At 42.2% G+C, this 22,447-nt stretch overlaps 1 protein-coding gene across 2 annotated transcripts in view; it reads left to right on the top strand.

Annotated features, from left to right (window-relative positions):
• RPS6KA3 (ribosomal protein S6 kinase A3) overlaps positions 1 to 22,447 on the top strand; it is a 334,699-nt gene that overhangs the window by 269,302 nt on the left and 42,950 nt on the right. For both annotated transcript variants that reach the window (XM_029603390.1, XM_029603389.1), the window contains exons 17-19: positions 11,519 to 11,677; positions 12,407 to 12,568; positions 12,773 to 12,849. In XM_029603390.1, the coding sequence (XP_029459250.1) occupies positions 11,519 to 11,677; positions 12,407 to 12,568; positions 12,773 to 12,849 (398 nt within the window). The remainder of the gene's footprint in view (positions 1 to 11,518; positions 11,678 to 12,406; positions 12,569 to 12,772; positions 12,850 to 22,447) is intronic.

The following is a 22,447-nucleotide window of genomic DNA, read 5'->3' as shown; positions in this document are numbered from 1 at the left end:
CCCGTTTTCTGAAACGGGTGAAGCACATCCGGCCACCCCTACAGTGGCCGATTCCCTTATGGAATCTTAATGTAGTATTAGAATTTTGGCAGGGCCTCCTTTCAGCCACTGCGCAGTCTTTCCTTGCGTTTATTAACCTTGAAAACAGTGTTCCTGGTGGCTATATGCTCAGCACGTCTAATATCTGAACTACAGGCATTGTGTTGGGAACCATTCCTCTGGATGACTCCAGGAGCATTACAGTTTCGTACCGTTTCATCCTTCTTGCTCAAGGTAGTCTTGGAGATTCATTTGAATCTGTCCATTTCGTTTCCATCCCTAGATAAGCACAAGGACGCAGAAGTATACAGCCTCCGTCATTTGAATATCAGTAGACTTTTGGTGCAGTATCTGGAAGTTTCAGAGCCAGTCCGAAAGACAGACCACCTGTTTGTCCTTCATGGTGGAAGAAAGCGGACGAACCAGCTTTTCAGGCTACCATAGCTAACTGGATTAAGGAGGTGGTCACAGGAGCCTATATGGAGGCAGGAAAGCCATTAACTTCTCAGGTTAAAGCTCATTCCACTAGGGCTCAGGCGGTCTCATGGGTGGAAGCTAGACTGCTGTCTCCTGTCAATATCTGCCGAGTGGCAACGTGGTCCTCCTTGCACACCTTCTCCAGGTTCTATCGCCTGGACGTGCAGGCCCGAGAGAATTCAGCCTTTGCAAAGGCGGTGTTAACCAGACCGTGGGCAGCCTCCTTCCCCAACAGGAGTAGCTTTTGTACATCCCATTGGTCCTGAGTCCATCTGGCTACATGCTAGGAAATGGAGAAATTACTTACCTAATAATTTCTTTTTCTTAGTGTAGACAGATGGACTCAGCATCCTGCCTACGGCTGCCTAAGAGCAGTGCCAAGGATTCGCCCATGGAGTGGATATTTTTCTAAGAGATTACGGGTAAGCTGTCATCCAGGCCCTAGATCCAGGGCATCTATATTCTTACTGGGGTTCAGTGTTTGGTTGAGTATAGTTATGGTTATCCATTTTTTATCATATTTTAAATCATTTTTTCAATAGTATGTCCATGGTGGCTTTTGAAGAGAATACTGAAGGGCTGAGGTCACTGCAGGAGTGTATCTAGGGTGACATCAGCTTTGAAATCTGACTCAGTCTCCATCTGCTGGCAGGGGAGCATAACCCATTGGTTCTGAGTCCATCTGTCTACACTAAGGAAAACAAAATTATCAGGTAATTTCCCCATTTGAGACCTTTGTCAAGCCATCAAGCAGGTTAGCGCCAATATCAAAACCATAAAACTGTGATTTGACTTTGGTACTGTGTGCACCAGCATAGCTGCTTGGCATCTGAATGAGAAGCATCTCCTAAAACTCAAAGGCCAAAGCAGTCTTTGCATATACCTTTCAGAGTGAGATTTAGAGTCAAAGTCCCTTCAGACTTTGTTCCAAAGTCTAAAGCCCTGGAATCTGGTAGTTCTGACTCTGATATGAGAAATCTCCAAACTCCCCATGAGATCCCTCTCTTCCATAGACTAGGAATAGATGTGATGTGTGTTAACATTATCCCAGCCTAGATACTTGCAACTCTTCTATCATAAGATTTTGTCTATTTTATCATTTGTTGTAATCATTATGTGTTAAGTAACCCACCCTGAACCTGGGAGGGTGGGGGCTAAAAGTACTGTAATTTTAAATAAATAAGATCTACTCTTTTAAGTTTGTGTCCAGGAAATGGCCAATGTTGTTCCATTCAGTTAGGGTCAGAGTGTGAGCCCAGGGCACGTCTTTTAGGCTTCCTTAAATACTTCAATGCCCTTAATTTGCTGGATTCAGTGTCCATCCAGCAGCATCTCCAGGATGTGCAGAAAAGGATTTGGGAAAACCCGCTTACTGTGCTTTCTGTAGGCAAATGGGTCCTGGGTTCAGTAAAGTCCAACTACCACACGAAATATGCAATTGTTGAATCCACCCTGAAAAAGCCTAAGAAGTCTACGGTTCATTCTTTGGTACCTGCAACCACCCCCAGCATGTGGAAAAGACCTTAGACATTTATGGGGTGGAGTTTTTCCAGAATATTCTGCGTAACTCCTGTATAGTATCGTATCAGTTCTTTAATCATATATGCATACCATATTGCAAAGGACCTGAGGTTTGCTGAGTCTCTCCTTCTGGATAATTAGGAGGATTTTGTTCACTCAATGAAGTGGAGCCCATAGCCGCTTACAGCTGTGAGCCTCAGGCCTTCAAGAAGATATGTGTAGCAGTCTTGCTGATGTGCCAAGTACCAAAGAGAATCTCTTTGGAAATTAAAGTTAAGGAAGAGGTGGATCTAATAAAAGACCACTGTTTAATGTTCGAGACATCCACTATTGCCACCTCCAATCTACCCTTCAGCTCCAGGAAGTTCTTGAGTGGCTCTGTGAGGAGAAAATTTTTTTCTTCCAAAAAAAGGTGCTATTCTCTCTATACACTTGTCCCTGTCAACTGCAGAGCTGGAGACTTTGTCCATGTGAGAGAGATCCCAGTTGCATTAAATATCTCAGGTTTGCTTTGCTCTTTGGACTGATGTCCCTTCATGTTCGCACGAAATGCTTATTGGTCACAGCATATCTGTGCAAACTGGGGATTTATGTGTTTCCTTATTTGGACAACTAACTGATTCAAGAGTGGGGTAGGGTGAGCAGTCTAGACAGGGATTGCCCTTCCAAATTCCCCCCCCCCTTCCCCCCAAGCTTGGCTAGTGAACTCATATTCAAGGGCATCACACCCCTGGGTCTCTAGTTTGTTCAAGAATATTCTTACATCAGTTTCCTAAAAAATGCTCTGAAGATTTTCAGAAATCTGGTTGCCAACAGAATTATCCTGATACAAACATATCGGGTAATTGTATTCTGTCTGAACAAGCAGGTCGGAATATGATCACTTCTATGCTGAGAACATGTTATAGAACTAGACAGTCTATTATGGGACAACTCTTTAATAGCTGAATATCCTGGCAGGCATGCTGTTAAATCATAGACCCCCACTGGTGGTCCTTGGATCAGATAGCAACAAGCTATTTCTCATAAGAACATGCCATACTGGGTCAGACCAAGGGTCCATCAAGCCCAGCATCCTGTTTCCAACATTGGCCAATCCAGGCCATAAGAACCTGGCAAGTACCCAAAAACTAAGCCTATTCCATGTTACCATTGCTAGTAATAGCAGTGGCTATTTTCTAAGTCAACTTAATTAATAGCAGGTAATGGACTTCTCCTCCAAGAACGTATCCAATCCTTTTTTAAACACAGCTACATTAACTGCACTAACCACATCCTCTGGCAACAAATTCCAGAGTTTAATTGTGCTTTGAGTGAAAAAGAACTTTCTCCGATTAATTTTAAATGTGCCACATGCTAACTTCATGGAGTGCCCCCCAGTCTTTCTATTATCTGAAAGAGTAAATAACAGATTCACATCTACCCATTCAGACCTCTCATGATTTTAAACACCTCTATCATATCCCCCCTCAGCCATCTCTTCTCCAAGCTGAAAAGTCCTAACCTCTTTAGTCTTTCCTCATAGGGGTGCTGTTCCTTTCCCCTTATCATTTTGGTCACCCTTCTCTGTACCTTCTCCATCGCAATTATATCTTTTTTGAGATGTGGCGACCAGACCTGTACACACATTCAAGGTACAGTCTCACCATGGAGCGATACAGAGGCATTATGACATTTTCCGTTTTATTCACCATTCCCTTTTTAATAATTCCCAACATTGTTTGCTTTTTTTGACTGCCGCAGCACACTGAACCGATTTCAATGTGTAATCCACTATGACGCCTAGATCTCTTTCTTGGGTGGTAGCACCTAATATGGAACCTAACATTATGTAACTATAGCATGGATTATTTTTCCCTATATGCATCACCTTGCATCACATTAAATTTCATCTGCCATTTCGATGCCCAGTTTTCCAGTCTCAAAGGTCTTCCTGCAATTTATCACAATCTGCTTGTGATTTAACTACTCTGAACAATTTTGTATCATCCGCAAATTTGATTATCTCACTTGTCGTATTTCTTTCCAGATCATTTATAAATATATTGAAAAGTAAGGGTCCCAATACAGATCCCTGAGGCACTCCACTGCTCACTCCCTTCCAATGAGAAAATTGTCCATTTAATCCTACTCTCTGTTTCCTGTCTTTTAGCCAGTTTGTAATCCATGAAAGGACATCGCCACCTATCCCATTACATTGTACTTTTCCTAGAAGCCTCTCATGAGGAACTTTGTCAAACGCCTTCTGAAAATCCAAGTACACTACATCTACCGGTTCACCTTTATCCACATGTTTATTAACTCCTTCAAAAATGTGAAGCAGATTTGTGAGGCAAGACTTGCCTTGGGTAAAGCCATGCTGACTTTGTTCCATTAAACCATGCCTTTCTATATGGTCCATGATTTTGATGTTTAGAACACTTTCCACTATTTTTCCTGGCACTGAAGTCAGGCTAACCGGTCTGTAGTTTCCCGAATTGCCCCTGGAGCCCTTTTTAAATATTAGGGTTATATTAGCTATCCTCTAGTCTTCAGGTACAATGGATGATTTTAATGATAGATTACAAATTTTTACTAATAGGTCTGAAATTTCATTTTTGAGTTCCTTCAGAACTCTGGAGAGTTTACTATCCAGTCCAAGTGATTTACTACTCTTCAGTTTGTCAATCAGGCCTACTACATCTTCTAGGTTCACCGTGATTTGGTTCAGTCCACCTGAATCATTATCCATGAAAACTTTCTTCTGTACGGGTACCTCCCCAACATCCTCTTCAGTAAACACTGAAGCAAAGAAATCATTTAATCTTACCGCGATGGCCTTATCTTCTCTAAGTGCCCCTTTAACCCTTCGACCATCTAACAGTCCAACTGACTCCTTCACAGGCTTTCTGCTTCGGATATATTTTAAAAAGTTTTTACTGTGAGTTTTTGCCTCTACGACCAACTTCTTTTCAAATTATTTCTTAGCCTGTCTTATCAATGTCTTACATTTAACTTGCCAACGCATAAGAACATAAGAAATTGCCATGCTGGGTCAGACCAAGGGTCCATCAAGCCCAGCATCCTGTTTCCAACAGAGGCCAAAACCAGGCCACAAGAACCTGACAATTACCCAAATACTAAGAAGAACCCATGCCACTGATGCAACTAATAGCAGTGGCTATTCCCTAAGTATAATTGATTAATAGCCATTAATGGACTTCTCCTCCAAGAACTTTTCCAAACCTTTTTGAACCCAGCTACACTAACTGCACTAACCACCTCCTCTGGCAACAAATTCCAGAGCTTTATTGTGCATTGAGTGAAAAAGAATTTTCTCCGATTAGTCTTAAATGTGTTACTCGCTAACTTCATGGAATGCCCCCTAGTCCTTCTATTATTCGAAAGTGTAAATAACCGAGTCACATCTACTCGTTCAAGACCTCTCATGATCTTAAAGACCTCTATCATATCCCCCCTCAACCGTCTCTTCTCCAAGCTGAACAGCCCTAACCTATTCAGCCTTTCCTCATAGGGGAACCGCTCCATCCCCCTTATCATTTGGTTGCCCTTCTCTTCTCCATCGCAACTATATCTTTTTTGAGATGCGGCGACCAGAATTGTACACAGTATTCAAGGTGCGGTCTCACCATACAGAGGCATTATGACATTTTCCGTTCTATTAACCATTCCCTTCCTAATAATTCCTAACATTCTATTTGCTTTTTTGACTGCTGCAGCACACTGAGCCGACGATTTTAAAGTATTATCCACTATGATGCCTAGATCTTTTTCCTGGGTGGTAGCTCCTAATATGGAACCTAACATCGTGTAACTACAGCAAGGGTTATTTTTCCCTATATGCAACACCTTGCACTTGTCCACATTAAATTTCATCTGCCATTTGGATGCCCAATCTTCCAGTCTTGCAAGGTCCTCCTGTAATGTATCACAATCCGCTTGTGATTTAACTACTCTGAATAATTTTGTATCATCCGCAAATTTGATAACCTCACTCGTCGTATTCCTTTCCAGATCATTTATATATATATTGAAAAGCACCGGTCCAAGTACAGATCCCTGAGGCACTCCACTGTTTACCCTTTTCCACTGAGAAAATTGACCATTAATCCTACTCTCTCTGTTTCCTGTCTTTTAACCAGTTTGTAATCCACGAAAGGACATCGCCTCCTATCCCATGACTTTTTAGTTTTCGTATAAGCCTCTCATGAGGGACTTTGCATTATCCTATTTTCTTCTGTTGGATCCTTCTTCCAATTTTTGAATGAAGATCTTTTGGCTAAAATAGCTCCTTTCACCTCCCCTTTTAACCATGCCGGTAATCGTTTTGCCTTCTTTCCACCTTTTTTAATGTGTGGAATATATCTGGACTGTGCTTCTAGGATGGTATTTTTTAACAATGACCACACCTCTTGCACACTTTTTACCTTTGTAGCTGCTCCTTTCAGTTTTTTTCTAACATTTTTTCTCATTTTATCAAAGTTTCCCCTTTTGAAAGTTTAGCACGAGAGCCATGGATTGGCTTACTGCCCCCCTTCCAGTCATTAATTCAAATTTGATCATATTATGATCATTATTACCAAGCGGCCCCACCATCGTTACCTCTCTCACCAAATCCTGTGCTTCACTTAGAATTAGATCTAAAATTGCTCCCTCTCTTGTCTGTTCCTGAGCCAATTGCTCCATAAAAATGTCATTTATTCCATCCAGGAACTTTATATCTCTAGCATATACCAATGATACATTTACCCAGTCAATATTGGGGTAATTGAAGTCTCACATTATTACCTCACTACCAATTTGGTTAGCTTCCCTAATTTCTCTTAGCATTTCACTGTCCATCTCACCATCTTGACCAGATGGATGGTAGTATACTCCTATCACTATATTCTTCCCCGATACACAAGGGGTTTCTACCCATAAAGATTCAATTGTGCATTTAGTCTCATGCAGGATGTTGGACTCTATGCTATCCCGGACATAAAGCGCCACACCGCCTCCCGGGTGCTCCTCTCTGTCATTGCGATATAATTTGTACCCCGGTATAGCACTTCCCGTTGGTTGTCCTCCTTCTACCATGTCTCTGAGATGCCAATTAAGTCTGTTATCAATCACTGCTATATATTCTAATTCTCCCATCTTACTTCTTACTTCTGGCATTAGCATACAAACATTTTAAAGTTTGTTTTTTGTTTGTATTTTCATTCTGCTTTTTAATTGATAGGGATAAGTTAGAATTTTTTAGCTCAGGTGAGTTTTTAGTTACAGGTGAGGAATACCTGAGAGTGATGCCTTTGCAACTTCTCTGAACAGAAGTGTTCAGGCTTCTGTTCAGAAGAGGATCAGAGGAAAGACTAGCATCAGATACTTTCTCTCTTCACTGGGGAGCAGGTCTTCTCTATGTGTGTTTTCTGATACCCTGGTTGCAAAGACCTTGGTAAAACTCAGAAGGAACCATGAAACTATGATTCTCACAGCTCCTTTTTCTTTAAGACCAATTTGGTTTCTACTGTTTCAGGAATTATCCATCAGGAGAGAGACCGGTCAGGTTGAGGAATTCTCCAGCTATGGTCATACAAAATCAAGGAATACTGCTTCCCCCAACATCCAGTCTCTGGCTTTCTCAGCCTGGATGTTGAGAGCAAAATAATGTGTTTCTTTGGTTTCTATGACGAGGTGTGTCATATCATTCTGGCTTCTAGGAAAGAATCCACCAGAATATTTTGCGTTAAATGGAAGTGATTTGCCATCTGGTATTAGGTCAAGTCACTAGATCCTCTTTTTTTTTTTTTGCTTCACACAAAAGCTACTTGAATATATTTTATAGCTGTCAGAGTCCAATCTTAAAAACAACCCTGTTGGAGTTAACTTTTGTACAGTTGATGCATGTCATCAATATGTAGAAATTAACTGCATCCCTTTACTTCAATGTATGTGTGCCCTGCTTCAATTGAAGCCTCTTTAAGCCATCTGCTGTGTCAAGGAACCTCAGTGTAGTTCTTACCTAGTCTTTGAAAGCACCTGTTGAACTTCTGAACTCATTTGAGCTCAAGTACCTGATCTGAAAAGTCATATTTTTAGTGGCAGACACTTTAACCTGCAGAATCAGTGAGATCCAGGCTCCAATGATTTATCTACCTTCTACTAAATTACTGGCACCAATGTGGAGTATTTACTAGCAAATTGTAGAAAATCATAGAAGGCTTTTCTTGGCCTATGTGGGACTTCCCTGTTGCCACCATATGGGATTACTCCTGGGGAATTCTATGCAACAAAAATGTAGAATTCTGCACACAAATGCAAAATTCTGCATACTTTATATATATTTTTTTTTTATATACCGACATTTGATCTCAATTGAGATATCACACCGGTTTACATTCAGGTACTGTAGGTATTGGTCAGAATAACACAATAAATAAGTAATTGAAAATGTAATACAGAAAAAAGTTATTCTTTAAAGATACAGAATTTTAAATATTTTAAGCAGAATTTCCCTAGAAGTTCACTTGTAAGAGTGTCTCTTCCACCCTCTCTCCCTACTCCCCTGGCCAGTGTCCTTTCACTTTGAACTTTCAGGCCCCATCTCTTCTCTTTCAGGCCCCATCTCTTCCATCTGCCACTATCTCTCCCTTTCCTCTCTCTCCACTTCCAGAATTTGACCCCTCTCATATTACTGCCTCTCTCACACACACACTCTCCCCCTCTCTAGTGGACAGATATATACACCCCCTCATACAGGCTCTCTCTCGCGCGCGCGCACACGCATCTCCTCATACGGGTTCCCTCTCTCTCATGCCTGCACCCTCACACAGGCTATCTATGTGTGTCTCTCACACCCCTGCACACTGGCTCACTCTCTATCTCACACACTCCCTACACATAGGCTCCCTCTCTCACATACACATATCCCTTCACACAGGCTCTCTTTCTTACACATATACATACCTCACACGGGCTCCCTCTCTCACAAACAAATAAGCACCCTCACATACATACAATCCCTTTTTCACACACATCAGCTCCCAATCTCTCTCACACATACACACTCCTTCACAATCTCATATAGGCTCCCTCTCTCTGGCACCAACACCAACACTCCCCTGGCTCGCAGTCTCTCTCTCACATACACACACACACACACTCTCGCGCTCTCTCTCGGACCTGCTACGCTCACGGCATGCCTGGGCCTGCTGCATTTTTGCCACAAGTGGGACGGGCTCCGCTTGTGGCACAGCAGGGCTGCTCCTTCGCCGCAAGCGGGTCAGCCTCTACAAGCATCAGCCTTTCCCTACAAAGCCAGAACAAATGAGGGAACGATGGGGATCCAGTGGAGCCTGAATGAGAGAAGTAGACAGCAAGCATGGGGGAAGGTAGGAAAGAGGGGGTCTTGCTAAAGGGGGGATGGCAGACAAAGAACTCTAAGGGGGTCTTACTAAAGTGTGTGTGGGGGGGGGGGCAGACAGAAAACTAGGGGTCTTGAATGGGTGAGGGGAGAGAACTGCGGAAGGGGGGAGCATTGCCTTTGCCCCCAAGGTGTCAAGCCTGGGGGAAAGCAGACAAAGTTGGGGGGGGTGCTTTTGCTGAGTGAGGGGCAGCCAGAGAGAAAGTTTAAGAAGTCTTTTTGGTGAGGGGAGAGAACTGGGAGAGCAGAGAGAGCTGACAGGAGAAAGAAAGCAGAGAATCGTGCTGTGGGGAGAAAGAGAGTTGGCGGGGGGGGGGCAGAGTGTGAGCAGAGACTGTTCATGGGGCTTTGGGGAGAGAGAAAACAGGGTTGGTTCAGTCTGATGAGGTAGGAGCTGATGTAATAAGGGGCGCTGAAGCTGCTGCGGGTTTGTGCGCGCCTGTATGTGCATTTGTACACGTGTTTTCCTGCGCAAAGCTATATACGGGGATGAAATAAGGGTTTTGTGCGCAGGAAAAAAGCACGTAGAATGCACTTACAGACCTGCAGTTTTTCCTGTGCGAATACATGATAATAGAATACAAAGGAGGCTATTAGCTAATCATAGGCAATGCAGGGAGCCGCGCTAATGCGGATTTTTTACCGCCACAGTCAGGGAATGAGTTAAGTGTTAGCGCTGACTCAAGGGGGCCTATGTCTGCATCCTAGTCGCCAGATTAGCTAGGCCCTTTTGTGGGTGATGAGTAGCCGGCATTGCTAGGAGCTTTTCTGGGCGACCGAGTGGCCAGCATTGCTAGGCGCTTTTCTCGGTGGCGGGGCAGCCAGTTTAGGTAGGTCCTTCCCTAGGTGCTTTTCTGGGCACCCGATCATATAGATTCGCAACCAAGTAAGCACCAAGCTCAGTGCCTGAGCGGTAACATTTGCTAGGCACCTTTCTGGGTGTCAGAGCGTCTGTATTCGCTCCCGGCTGAGTGCCTGTCAGTACCCAAGCATCCAGATAGGTGCTCAGTTGGGCACCAATCTCGCTGCTATGCCAGTGTGAATTATCACCCATGAAAATATTTGCCATGTTTTCTGCAGCACAGTTATTTGAAACATTAAAAATACTTTCCAGGGTCATACTTTCACTTAATAGGAAGACCCGCTCGCTCGTTTTTATGCGCGGATTATTGGCTCGGGTTTTGAGCACAGATGCGGCCACTTATTACATAGGTCCTTACCACGCTTAGGTACACACATTTTTCTATATGTGCGCGGGATTCCTGCATGCAAATCATTTGCATAATTTATTTTTTTTTTTATATCCCGCGGAAGCAACATCTTCAGCCGCATGTGGTGATCAAATCACACTCTCATAACTAGCACCTGTTTTGCCGTGGGTCTTATTACATCAGTCCTGTAGGGAGAAAGCTGGTGGGTAAAGGGGAGAGGAGAGGGGTCAGCTTGGGGTGAGAGGGAGATAGGGAGATTGATTTGAGGAGTAGGAGAGGACAAGTATGGGAAATGAGTTCAAGCCATAGGGAGAGAGCTTGGAAGGGTTGTTGAGCCTGGGAGAGGACAAGAACAATATGGCGGGCCAGGCTTTTTGATGAGAAAATTCTGCATAAACCTTTAAAAAATTTGCATCTTTGAGTAATAATTTATGATGCAATGCAGAAAAGAGTTATTACTCAGACAGCGATTATATTGTATTATCTGGAAAAAAAAAAGTGTGCAGAACTTTTATTTTGTACAGAATTTTTAATATTTTTGCACATAATTTCCCTAGGAGTAAAACATTATAGGTAAACAAATTAATTTTCAAGGAAAGCTTTGTGTGTGTGCAGAAGGCTTTCCATGTACTGCTGGGGCCCTCTTTGTTAGTTTGTTGGGAAGGAAGGTGATATTGCCGATGCCACCATTAACTGTCCTTTTTTTGTTTTGTTTTAATTGCCACATCAATGCCATCTCTTTTCAGTCATGATTTGTTCTTTTCTTTCTTGTACTGTCTTTAGTTAAGGGTTTGTTTTTTTTTTATTTCTGTTAGAATTGAAAAGCCTAACAATCACTTATTGATGTAGCTTTTTCATTTTGCAGGTATATGATGATGGAAAGTATGTGTATTTAGTAACAGAACTCATGAAAGGAGGAGAATTGCTGGACAAAATCCTTAGGCAAAAATTCTTTTCTGAGCGAGAGGCTAGTGCTGTGCTTCACACAATAACAAAAACCGTTGAATACCTCCACACACAAGGGGTAAGGAAATGTGTGCAAATGCACACACCTATCAATTATTGCAGTTTTACAATACATTTAATTTCATTTACTTAGGTATATGTAGGAAACTGTATTGTTAGATTCTCTGATAGCTTATAATCAACTAACTACACCATACCAGTCAACATAATTTAATTAAATTACACTTACTATTCTGACACTGTTTCTAGATTGTAACTTGTTATAAAATGGCTTAAATGAACTTAGTTTCACTGGTCTAGTCATTCTCAGCTCAATTTAGGCCTGAACCTGGGCAACAAGGATTATCATCCGATTTCTATTATCAAATTCTAATGCTAGTTGAAGAATTTATTAGGAAGTGCCCAACAGCTGATGAGAGATTGAGGTCCATTTTCAGCCGCTGAATATACCCAGCTACCTTAAAGTTAGCCAGTTATATCTAACTGGCTAACTTTAGGACAACCCTAAAGCCCAACCAGAGTTAGCCAGTTAAGCTAGCCAGCTAACTCCAAATATCTGAGTTAGCCGATTAACTTAACCGGCTAACTCTGTTCCTTCCTGGAGCGCCTGCTGCCTGCCCACACAATGCCCCCATCTTATCTGGCTAAATTCTAGTTACCTGGCTAGAATTTAGCCACATAAGGGCTAAAAATAGCTGAGTAAGTCATCTAGACTATTACGTTATCCATCTAAATGGCTTTTGAATATGGACCTCTATATGTTTACATTTGTGTTTCTTTTAACTAGGTTGTCCACAGAGATCTGAAGCCTAGCAATATTCTTTATGTGGATGAATCCGGAAATCCAGAATCCATTCGTATTTGTGACTTTGGTTTTGCAAAACAGCTGAGAGCAGAGAATGGTCTTCTGATGACTCCATGTTACACGGCAAATTTTGTTGCCCCAGAGGTAGTTGAGATTTACTGCTTTTAAGTATACATTGGCGTTTTTTTTTACTTTTTTTAATTCTTCTACAGACATAGCCATGTTTTGTTCCTTTGTTATAATTGAATCAAAGCTATACAGATTTGCTTTAAATAAATTTAAAAGTCAATATGGTAGTAAGATAGTAGTGACCTTTTTATGAAAAACCATCTTTTGATGTAATTACAGGTTTTAAAAAGGCAGGGCTATGATGCTGCATGTGATATCTGGAGCCTCGGTGTTCTCCTCTATACTATGCTCACTGGGTAAGTTGTCATACACTGGCTAGTGTTTGTTTAAAAAAAAAAAAAAAAAAAAAAAAAAGGAATCTACACTGATACCAAAAGGGAAGCTATTGATTTTGTTCCTAAATATTTATAAATTGAAGTTTTGTGAGACTGCTGAGATCATAATGGTAGAGTATTCTTAGCTTGGCAGACAGTCTTTATCATTAATAGAAGCATGGATGATGTTGGCAGATAGCTCCATTTTGCCCATCCATTTTGTGCATTTGTATCTGCTTTCTGTACTTACCACAAATACAATTAAATTTGATTTCTTCCCTGCCTTGCCCTGCCAGTAAAGTATCTTCATGTTCGACTTGATCATCCTTGGTTTTGGCTCCTACCATCTCTGGTCAAATCTCTCCCAGCTGTCCACCAACTACTAAGTGTAAAAGTATTTTCCCTGTACATACACACATCAGTCCAGACTCCTGGGTTTTGCCTCCCTTCCAGCAGATGGAAACAGAGTTTTGCAGCACCGCCTCTTAACCCAGTGTGCCGCCTGCATCTCCTCAGTATTTCTCTGTCTCCAGCAAATGGAGGTGGTGCAAAACCTGTGGCTCAGTACCTGAGCAAAAAAAAAAAAAAAAAAAAGTGGAGTTTTTCCTCCCAGGAAGTTGTCAGGTCCTGGTGAGATCATCCCTCCTGGTTAGCATGTAGTGAACGAACGGGTTGGGAACCCCAATTTGCTCTCTGTGACACTGGGGGTGACAGCTGGTGGTCGGCTCCCTCCCCTTCAGCGAGGATCATGGGAAGCCTTTGCCACTTTTTTCAGAAAAGTAGTCTTTTTTTTTTTTTTTTTTTGGTAAAGTTATTTTCAACAAAAAAAAAAAGGCTGAAGGGAGATTCAGGCAAAGCACCTTACAGCTGGGAAGCGTTTGTTGGTGCTTGCTGGCTCTTGTCCATCACTGGGAGCGAGCGGAGGTGGGGTGTCTCAGCCACTTCGGTCCTGCAGCTCCAGATCCTCTTTCTTGTTAGTGTCGGCATTCATAGCGTGCTCTCAGTCACATCGGCGCTCCGTGTGTGGGGAGCACTGCGCGCGGCTTTCTAACCTTGGCCGATGTTCCCGCTGCCTCCCCAGTAGGGAGGGCTCATCGCGGGCCTCGTGGGCGGCATTCACAAAGCGTGGCCCGGGTAGTTCACAGGCTGATCGGCAAGGTGCTGACAACTCGTTCCCACTGAGTGTGGGAACGGTGGCCATCTTAGAATCTTTCGTGGCTGCGAAGGAAAGGGCAGCAGGGGGAGAGGAGATCTCCTCCAATGCTTTTGCTGGCCGATTCAAGCCCAGAGGAGGTCCAGTGTGGGGGGGGGGGGGAACCCTGATCCCCTGGGAGGGGATTTGTGTAGTCCTACGCATTTTCCCACGGATCATTATTCTATTAATGCATGGAGGCATACATGGCCAGTAGAGGCAAGAGGAGTTGCTCTGCCAGCGGCAGGGCCCCAGGGGACCTGCCCTGTAAATTGCCCAGATTATCGGTGATACCAGGAGCTACCAGGGTTCTTATGGTCAGAAGTCCAGTGGCACAAAGGGATACAGATGACCTCTCCTCCAAAGAGTCCAATCAGGGGCTACCCTCTGGAGAATTGCCTCTCGATGACACTCCTCCCCACAGTGGCTTGGATCAGGAGGAGGAGCTGGGGAAGGGTTCCCACTATAGAAGGTGACGATCCAAAGGTCGTGTGCCTGTTTCAGAGAGAGAGGAACGTGATCCTCTGATTCCACATATCCTGGTGGAGCTGGGAATAGAGGATCCAAAGGAGGAGCCAGACCAGGACACGGTGGATCTGGTCATGGCTGGTTTGAGGGGCCTGGCTAGGACCTTTCCTTTTCATAGCATGGGCAAGCAGTTGATGGTCAGGGAGTGGGATACTCTGGAGACTGGTCTAAAGGTTAGCAGGCTATAGACAAGCTTTATCCCTTGTCTAAGGAGATCCTGGAGGTTTTGAAGGTGCCAAAGGTGGATGCTTTTGTGTCAGCGGCAAGAGAACCACCATTCTAGTTGCGGGGGTGGCAGCTCTGAAGGATCTACAGGACAAAAAGCTCAAGGTGCACCTTAAAAAGATTTTTGAAGTCTCTGCTCTGGGCATCAATGCTGCGGTATACAGCAGTTTTATGTTTCGGGCAAGCTTGAGATGAGTGCAGCAGCTACAGGGTGCCAGGGATCTCTCACCCCAGGAATCTGCACGAGTGGAGCACTTAGAAGCAGCAGTAGCCTATGGAGCTGACTCTTTAAATGATCTTATTTGCACCTCTTCTCGGACAGTGGTCTCTGCGGTATCAGCTAGAAGGCTCTTGTGGTTGCGGAATTGGTCAGCAGATATTTCATCAAAGGCTTAGCTTGGGGCGCTCCCCTTTAAGGGCACGCTCCTTTTTGGAGAGGACTTGGAGCAGTTGAGAAAGCAGCTCAGAGACAATAAAGTGCACAAGCTACTGGAAGACAAGTCTAAAGGACCAAAGGGGTTTCTGCTGGTTCGTTCTCGCTTTTGAGGCCAGAGGTGTTTCCATCAGAGAAGATCCCTGGGTGCAGGCCAGAGGCAGACCTCAAGGATGTTCCAGTCCTGGTCTCAGTCCTTGCATGGACGCAGAGCAAACCGAGAGGGCTCTGGCCAAGGGCCTAGTGGGGCCAAATCCATGCAATAAAGCGAGGCTGACCCACTCCTCTGTTCTGGCAATCAGGAGTCTGACTTTTTTTTTTTTTTTTATGAGTGGGTCAAGATCACATCAGATCAGTGTGTTCTAAGCGTCATAGAGCAAGGCTACGCTTTAGAATTTGCTCGGCCACTAAGAAGCCTGTTCATGGTATACCCCTATGCTTCTCCAGCAAAGAAACTTGTCCATCAGACCATCCAAAGGCTAAGAATGCTGGGGGGCATCGTTCCCATCCCCCAGGACAAGAGGGGGACAGGCAGGTACTCCATTTATTTTGTGGTTCCGAAGAAGGAAGAGACATTTAACTCAATCCTGGACTTGAAGAAGGTGAAATACGGCCCTCGAGGTCCTTTTACGAAGGATTATAATTTAAATAGTAAACTTCTTTGTCCTCCGAGGTATATAGTCAAATTAGTTGGTTGGTTAATTGTTTTGTTAAAGTGTTTTTCTTGCTTGGGTACTGATTAATACTGAGGAGATACAGATGGCACACCGGATTAAGAGGCAGTGCCTGCAAAACTTTCTCTGTCTCCATCTGCTGGAAGGAAGGCAAAACCCAGGAGTCTAGACTGATCTGTGGTACTACAGGAGCGAAAATTAGCAGGTAAGAAGCAATTTTCTTTTCTTGCATTCCTTGTAAACTTCCTGATGTCCAGTATCACATGATGAGCACTTTTTCAACTATCTTATTCTATACCGAAAATGCTACTTTTGGTACTGCAGCCTGATAAATATTTAATCTTTTTATTATACTTCCCCTTACCCTCCTTTCATTTAGAGAGTATATCTTAGCTCCTTAAGCCACTCCAGGCTGTGCACCATTTAAATTGCCCTCACTTTGTCCCTTTGTAGATGTGATCTTCACAGTTGGACCAATAGTCGAGGTACGGTCTCACTGGTGATTTATAAATAGAAAATATTACAATTTTTATCTTAATAGTGAAATCTTCCACAGGCACCCAAGCAAACTATTAATCTTCCCCTCTGCTTTATCACACGAATTGTCTACTCTCTGGTTGTCATGAGTTGATGGCCTTGCAGGTACCTTTATTTCATTTGAAGATTTTCCTTTTGAAAATCATATGACCCTTCAATTTCTATACCCTAAATACATGATTTCATATTTTTGTAGAGCGCATTATTATCAAATTCTGAACCATATTACTAGTTTTTAAGTTATTTTTTATTTTAAGTATTTCTCTGGCATGTCTGCTGGGTTATAAACTTTTTTGTCCTCAAACAGGAATATTTTTTCTTCTAGACCTTCCATGATGTCACTTCTAAAACAGCTGAAGTGAATCATGTCTTACACTGATGGCACCCTGCTGGTCTCGTTCCCTTCATCAGAGTAGACCACTTAGTTGTTTAACCACCTTCTCATCCAGTTTATAATTTTTCGCTTAATCTGATTAGTTTGCTCATTAGTTTTGCATAGAACAGTATCAAATGATTAAAGCCTTGCAGGACAGTTTCCAAACTGATCTAGCCAGCTAAGTGAGGGCTTAGCTGGCTAGATCAAAGCCTTTGAAAATGTATTTATATTTATTCAATACTTGGGTTTATTACCTGCCTTTTTGAATACAGAATTCATTCAAAGTGGGTTACAGCATATTAGAAATTTAACTTCCAAACAGGTCATTTGTAGCTTCGCATTATAAAAATGTAAATTTTAAATAGCAATATCACAAGCAGTTCAACAAAATAAGGTGTATCTCAAGGCTTAACTCTAAATAGAACAATCCTGATTAAGCTCGAACTCTAAAAACAATTGACTCCATAGCAAATTCTGGATTGTTGCAGCATGTTTAAGGCAATTTGAGGTGAATGCCAGGAGTTTCAATTTAGCAGCTCTGGGTTCTCGGTTTAACATTAAAGGCTTGATAGAAAAGATAGGATTGTATTTGCTTCCTGAAGTGAGAGTAGGCGTGCATTTGGCAGAGCTCTTCTGGGAAGGAGTCCTATAGGGGAGGTGCTGCTCTATGAAGGATCTATTGAGTGTATCTGCTCTTTTGATTTCTTTTGCTGACGGAGTTATGGAAGCTCTTTTAAGGGTCTTCGTGGTCTGGAAGGCATGTATAAGGACAGCCTTTTGCTCAAGTAGGTAGGTCCATCTTCTCTTAGAGCCTTGTATGTCAGCATCAGAGTTTTTAATTTCCATATGGGTTTGGCAGTCAGTGTAACTTGTGTATCACAGGTGTAATGTAGTCATATTTGCATCTTTTTATCAGACCTGCATCAGAGTTTTGTATTATCTGGATGTTGTGGCTAGCCTTATCCTTTAGAACCCTGTACAATGCATTGCAGTAGTTCAATCATTACCATAGAATGAACCACTGAGTAAGTTTGACTTCTTGATGGGTGAGCAGACCTGCTAAATTTAGCCACTTAAGTTCCATGAGGTGACTAACTTTAGCCAGCATTTCTGGGCAGGCCTGGGGTGGGGCAGTGGAGTTAGGTTTGGCCAGCCAAGTTAGACAATTCCTATGCTATACAAAGCCTAAATCTGGCCAGCCAAGATGCAGGAGCCCTTGCCTATGACCCAGTACAGAATAAAAACTACCTTCCCTATAACTTTTACCCTCCCTCCTGATGCCCAAAAAATTTGAAAAGCTCTTCTCCAAGTTCTGATCCCCTTCCCTCCCTCCCAACGCATAAGGTAAAAAAAAAAAAGTCCCTCAAATCCTGATACCTATCTTGATTCCCCTCCTGATATATTTTTAAAAAGTATTTTTAAAAAATCCATATTTGCACAAGCCCCGGTCCACTTCCTGATACTCGATGCCCTCCCTTCTTTGGACACCCACTTCCACTCTCCACTACTCTAGAATTTATATTTATGATTCCTGATGGTCCCCACTTCCCTAACAGGAAGGAAGCAACAGCCCTCCTGCCAGATCCACAGGTCATTGCTGATTTGCTTATTACAATTTATTAATTTCCGTGCTCTGCATCTCATTTATTTGGGCCAGAAATAGCACATGCTATTGTCAGATACTCCTCACTATTTCCAAATAGTGTGTGATGACACATTTTTATTGCAGCTTAAGAAATAGGCCCTTTAGTGAGCTCCAGGCCCTAGTGACTCATCCATCTTGTACTAAGTTTCATTATAATAGTGGTGATACCACACTTCCAAGATTGCCTAAAGTGTTTGTCAGATTTCCTCCATAATCAGTCAATTGTTTTTTCAACATTTTTCCCTAAGCTTCATGTTCATAGAGGTGAAGAAGCCCTCCACACTTTGTATTGCAGAAGTGCTGTTGTCTGCTGTCTGGATCAGACCACAGCCCTTACAAGGTCCAGCCTGCATTTTTGTTTCTCTTGACCCAGCCTAGTACTGCTGTAGACAAATGTGTAAAATCTCTAATAGAGTAGCAGATTACATCTCCTTTTGATATGCACAGGCAGGTTTGACTTTAGAAAGGCATTCCAAAGCAACTCGGCTGTTCTTTTCTCATTTTTTACCTTTGTGGCTTTTATTTTATCCCTGTTATATGCAAATCTACTCCACCTGTTCTGGCCTGTCAGAAGAGTATTCTCCATCGACAAGCACAAAAAACTGCCATACATGATGGGTAATGTCATCCGAGGCACTGAGTCAGGTCGTTTTTCTCTCAAAGCCCAGAAAGTTCAACTTTGTTTTTTGAGCATGCGTGGGCCTTCCCGTGCTAGCATCCCTGCATGCGAGTCTTCTCAGTCTATTTTCATCCGCTGCAGCAAATGGTTGGAAATCCTCTCTCTCTCTCAACATCCCTATTTTTCAGAATGTCTACAGAAAAGAAAGAAAAAAATGCATAGAAAAAAAAGTCAACTATGTGGACACAAAATGTCCATACTAGATTTAAATTCTTTGTCTGAAATGCCTAGGGACTGAATTGTGACTGTTCTACCTGTGACTCCTGTGGACATATGTGTCCCCCAAGGATGCTAATTTATTGAGATCTCTGATTTAAATATGAGCACCCAAGCTTATCAAAATAGAGTAAGTCAAAAACATCTGCAGTCAAGGAAAGTCTGGAGGAGTCAGCAGTGCTGAAAAATGGAGGCACACCTATGCCTAATATGCACAGCGCCCATTCAAGTCAGAGTCAAGAACTATCTGTGCTGAAACATTAAAGGAACAGAGTGGACATGCCTGAAGGAGTAGAGAGAATGAAAAGTAATTTAAGGAATTTGAAGAGTGGTCGACGATTAGGCAACTGAGATTCAATACCAAGAAATTCCGAGTTATGCATTTGGGGTGTAGTAATACAAAAGAAACTGTGAAAGACTAATGTTCACAGACTAAGAGAGGGACCTTGGGATGATATTGTCTAACAGTTTGAAGGCAACAAAACAATGTGACAAGTTGGTAGCAAAAGCCAGAGGGATGCTGGGCTGCATAGAAGAAAAGAGTAGCCAGCACAAAAAAAGAGGTGATAATGCCCTTATACAGGTCTTTGGTGAGGCCTCACCTAGAGTACTGTGATCAATTCTGGAGACTTTATTTCAAAAAGGATAAGGACAGAATGGTCCAGAGAAAGGCAACCAAAATTATGTAGGATCTGCATCAAAAGCCATATGAGATAAGATTGAATGGCCTGAATATGTATATCCTGGAGGAGTGGAGGTTCAGGGGGAGATATGATACAGACCTTCAAATACCTGAAAGGTATTAATGGTGCACAAACATCAAACCTTTTGTTGGAAAGGAAACTGCAGAACTAGGGGATCGTGATATGAAATTCCAGAGAGGACAACTCAGGACCAACATCGGGAAATATTTCTTCACAGCGAGGGTGGTGGATGCATGGAATGCCCTCCCAGAAGAGGTGGTGAAGATAACAGTAATGGAATTCCATAGAATTAAAAGGTGCATAGGATAAACACACTGGATCCCTGCAGGCTAGAGAATGGAAATGAAAAATTGGGTAACCTATGTTAACTTTAGGTGTAACACTTCTTCATGGGAATAACCCTCATGAAGTGGCAATTAATACCCTTAACAGAAGGCACGGGGGTAATCTGCACAGAGCGGCAATTAATACTGCCATTAACAGAAGGCAAGGGGGTAATCTGCATGGAGCAACTTGCTGGGCAGACTGAATGGACTATTTGGTCTTTATCTGCTGACATTTACTGTTACTATGAGATACTGGCACCAACAGAATGTGGCATGGAACCATCGGCACAGAGAATCACCAACAAGGGAAAAATGTTCAAATTCAGAGCCGGAACCTCAGTGCCAATGTGCATGTGTACCATCTTCATTATCTAGTTCTTCCTCAAAATCTATTCAGATAGGAAGAAAGTATGCAAGAAAGACAAAACATACAAAAATGTCAAGCAATGTGTCTTTGCCTCCTATACTGTAGCCCCAAACTGAGTCGTCTATGCATGACACACTGAGGGTACAAATAAAACTTTGCAAGATACCTTTCTCCAGACCACCAGTATCAAAAAAAAAATACTGATGTGAAATATAGGATGCAAAAAAGAGTACAACTTCCATGTGATTCCATTATTATGGAATTTGCAATTTAAAAAGTCAAAAAGAAAAAATCTTATGCAAAGTCACCATCAGGTAAATATCCATGAGCTCTTGATATGGTGGGAAAGGGTATTACCTTACAAGCCAGAACTGGTGCACATCAGATACAAATGATCCAGTATTTCTATAATAACCTGGATACACTTTAAGAAAGTTTGAAAAAGTTGTGAGATGAAGAACCATCTCCTTGTTCTTCATCTGGCTCATGCGTTAATAAATTGGTGCCACTTGACTCCTATCATTTTAACCTCTTTTCAATGAAATCTTAGCATACAAAAGATTGTGCAAAACATGACTGTCACTTTTTGACTATTTGACACCATTACAAAGGTATATGCAACAATTATTGCAGCAAGACGATTGGAATGGCTAAATATGTCAAACCTTGAAGATGATATCCATGAAAAACTGGCAGATATACCATGTGCAAGTGACAGTTTATTTGGAGATAAAGTAAAAGACAGTTGAAATAATAAAAAGCAGACTACCACTCTTCAGTCTCACTTCATCCCATCAAGACACTTCCACACAGCAATGATACAAACAAGGTCATACTTCTACTCACAAAGGAGAAAGTATAACCCTTACTATTCCTATAGACAATGTCCAGTAATCATACATCATCACCAACCACCGCAATAAAATCAACAGCAGCAATCAAGACAACATAATCGTAACCATCCCCACAGAGTGTCCCCTGAGCTCCACTCCATCTTTTTGACTCTATCAAGCATACCTAAAAATCCATTTCAGTCTTGAAAGTAGAAGAAAGAGTTCAATTTTTCAATAAGATCTGAAGTCAGATAAGATTGGACAAATGGGTTTTGAAAATAAAGGATATTTTCTCAGCTCTGAAAGCTTGCCACCAGCAAACCCCTGATTTACCAGCAACATTCATTAGATCAGCTTACCATACTGCAAAAAGAATTAGTTGTTTCTTCAAGCAAAAGCAATTCAATCCATACCCCATTCTCAAAAAGGAACTAGTTTTTATCCCAAGTACTTGATTTAAAAAAAACCAAAAACAAAAAAACGCCACAAGATCTTCACCCAATACTAGATCTCGGAGATTTACATATATATCTAAATAAAGAAAAGTTCAAGATAAATTCAATAGGTACAGTATTACAGCTCTTACAAAAATGGAACTGGCTAGCATCTTGGATTTAAAAGATGCCTATGCATATATCACCAATAAACTGAACTCACCGAAAATACCTACTGTTTAACCCTGCAAAATCAACACTACCATTATAAAATATTTCCTTTTGGTCTGGCAGCATTGCCCAGGGTATTCACCAAATGCCTAGCAGTGGAGTAGCTCGCCTACAAAAACAGAACTTACTAGTGTTTCCAGACTTAAGACAACTGGCTAATATCGAGTCTATTCTACGAAG

Source organism: Rhinatrema bivittatum, chromosome 5 (assembly GCF_901001135.1).
Source record: "Rhinatrema bivittatum chromosome 5, aRhiBiv1.1, whole genome shotgun sequence".
Classification (NCBI taxonomy): domain Eukaryota; kingdom Metazoa; phylum Chordata; class Amphibia; order Gymnophiona; family Rhinatrematidae; genus Rhinatrema; species Rhinatrema bivittatum.
This window is presented reverse-complemented; position numbering and strand designations above follow the sequence as displayed.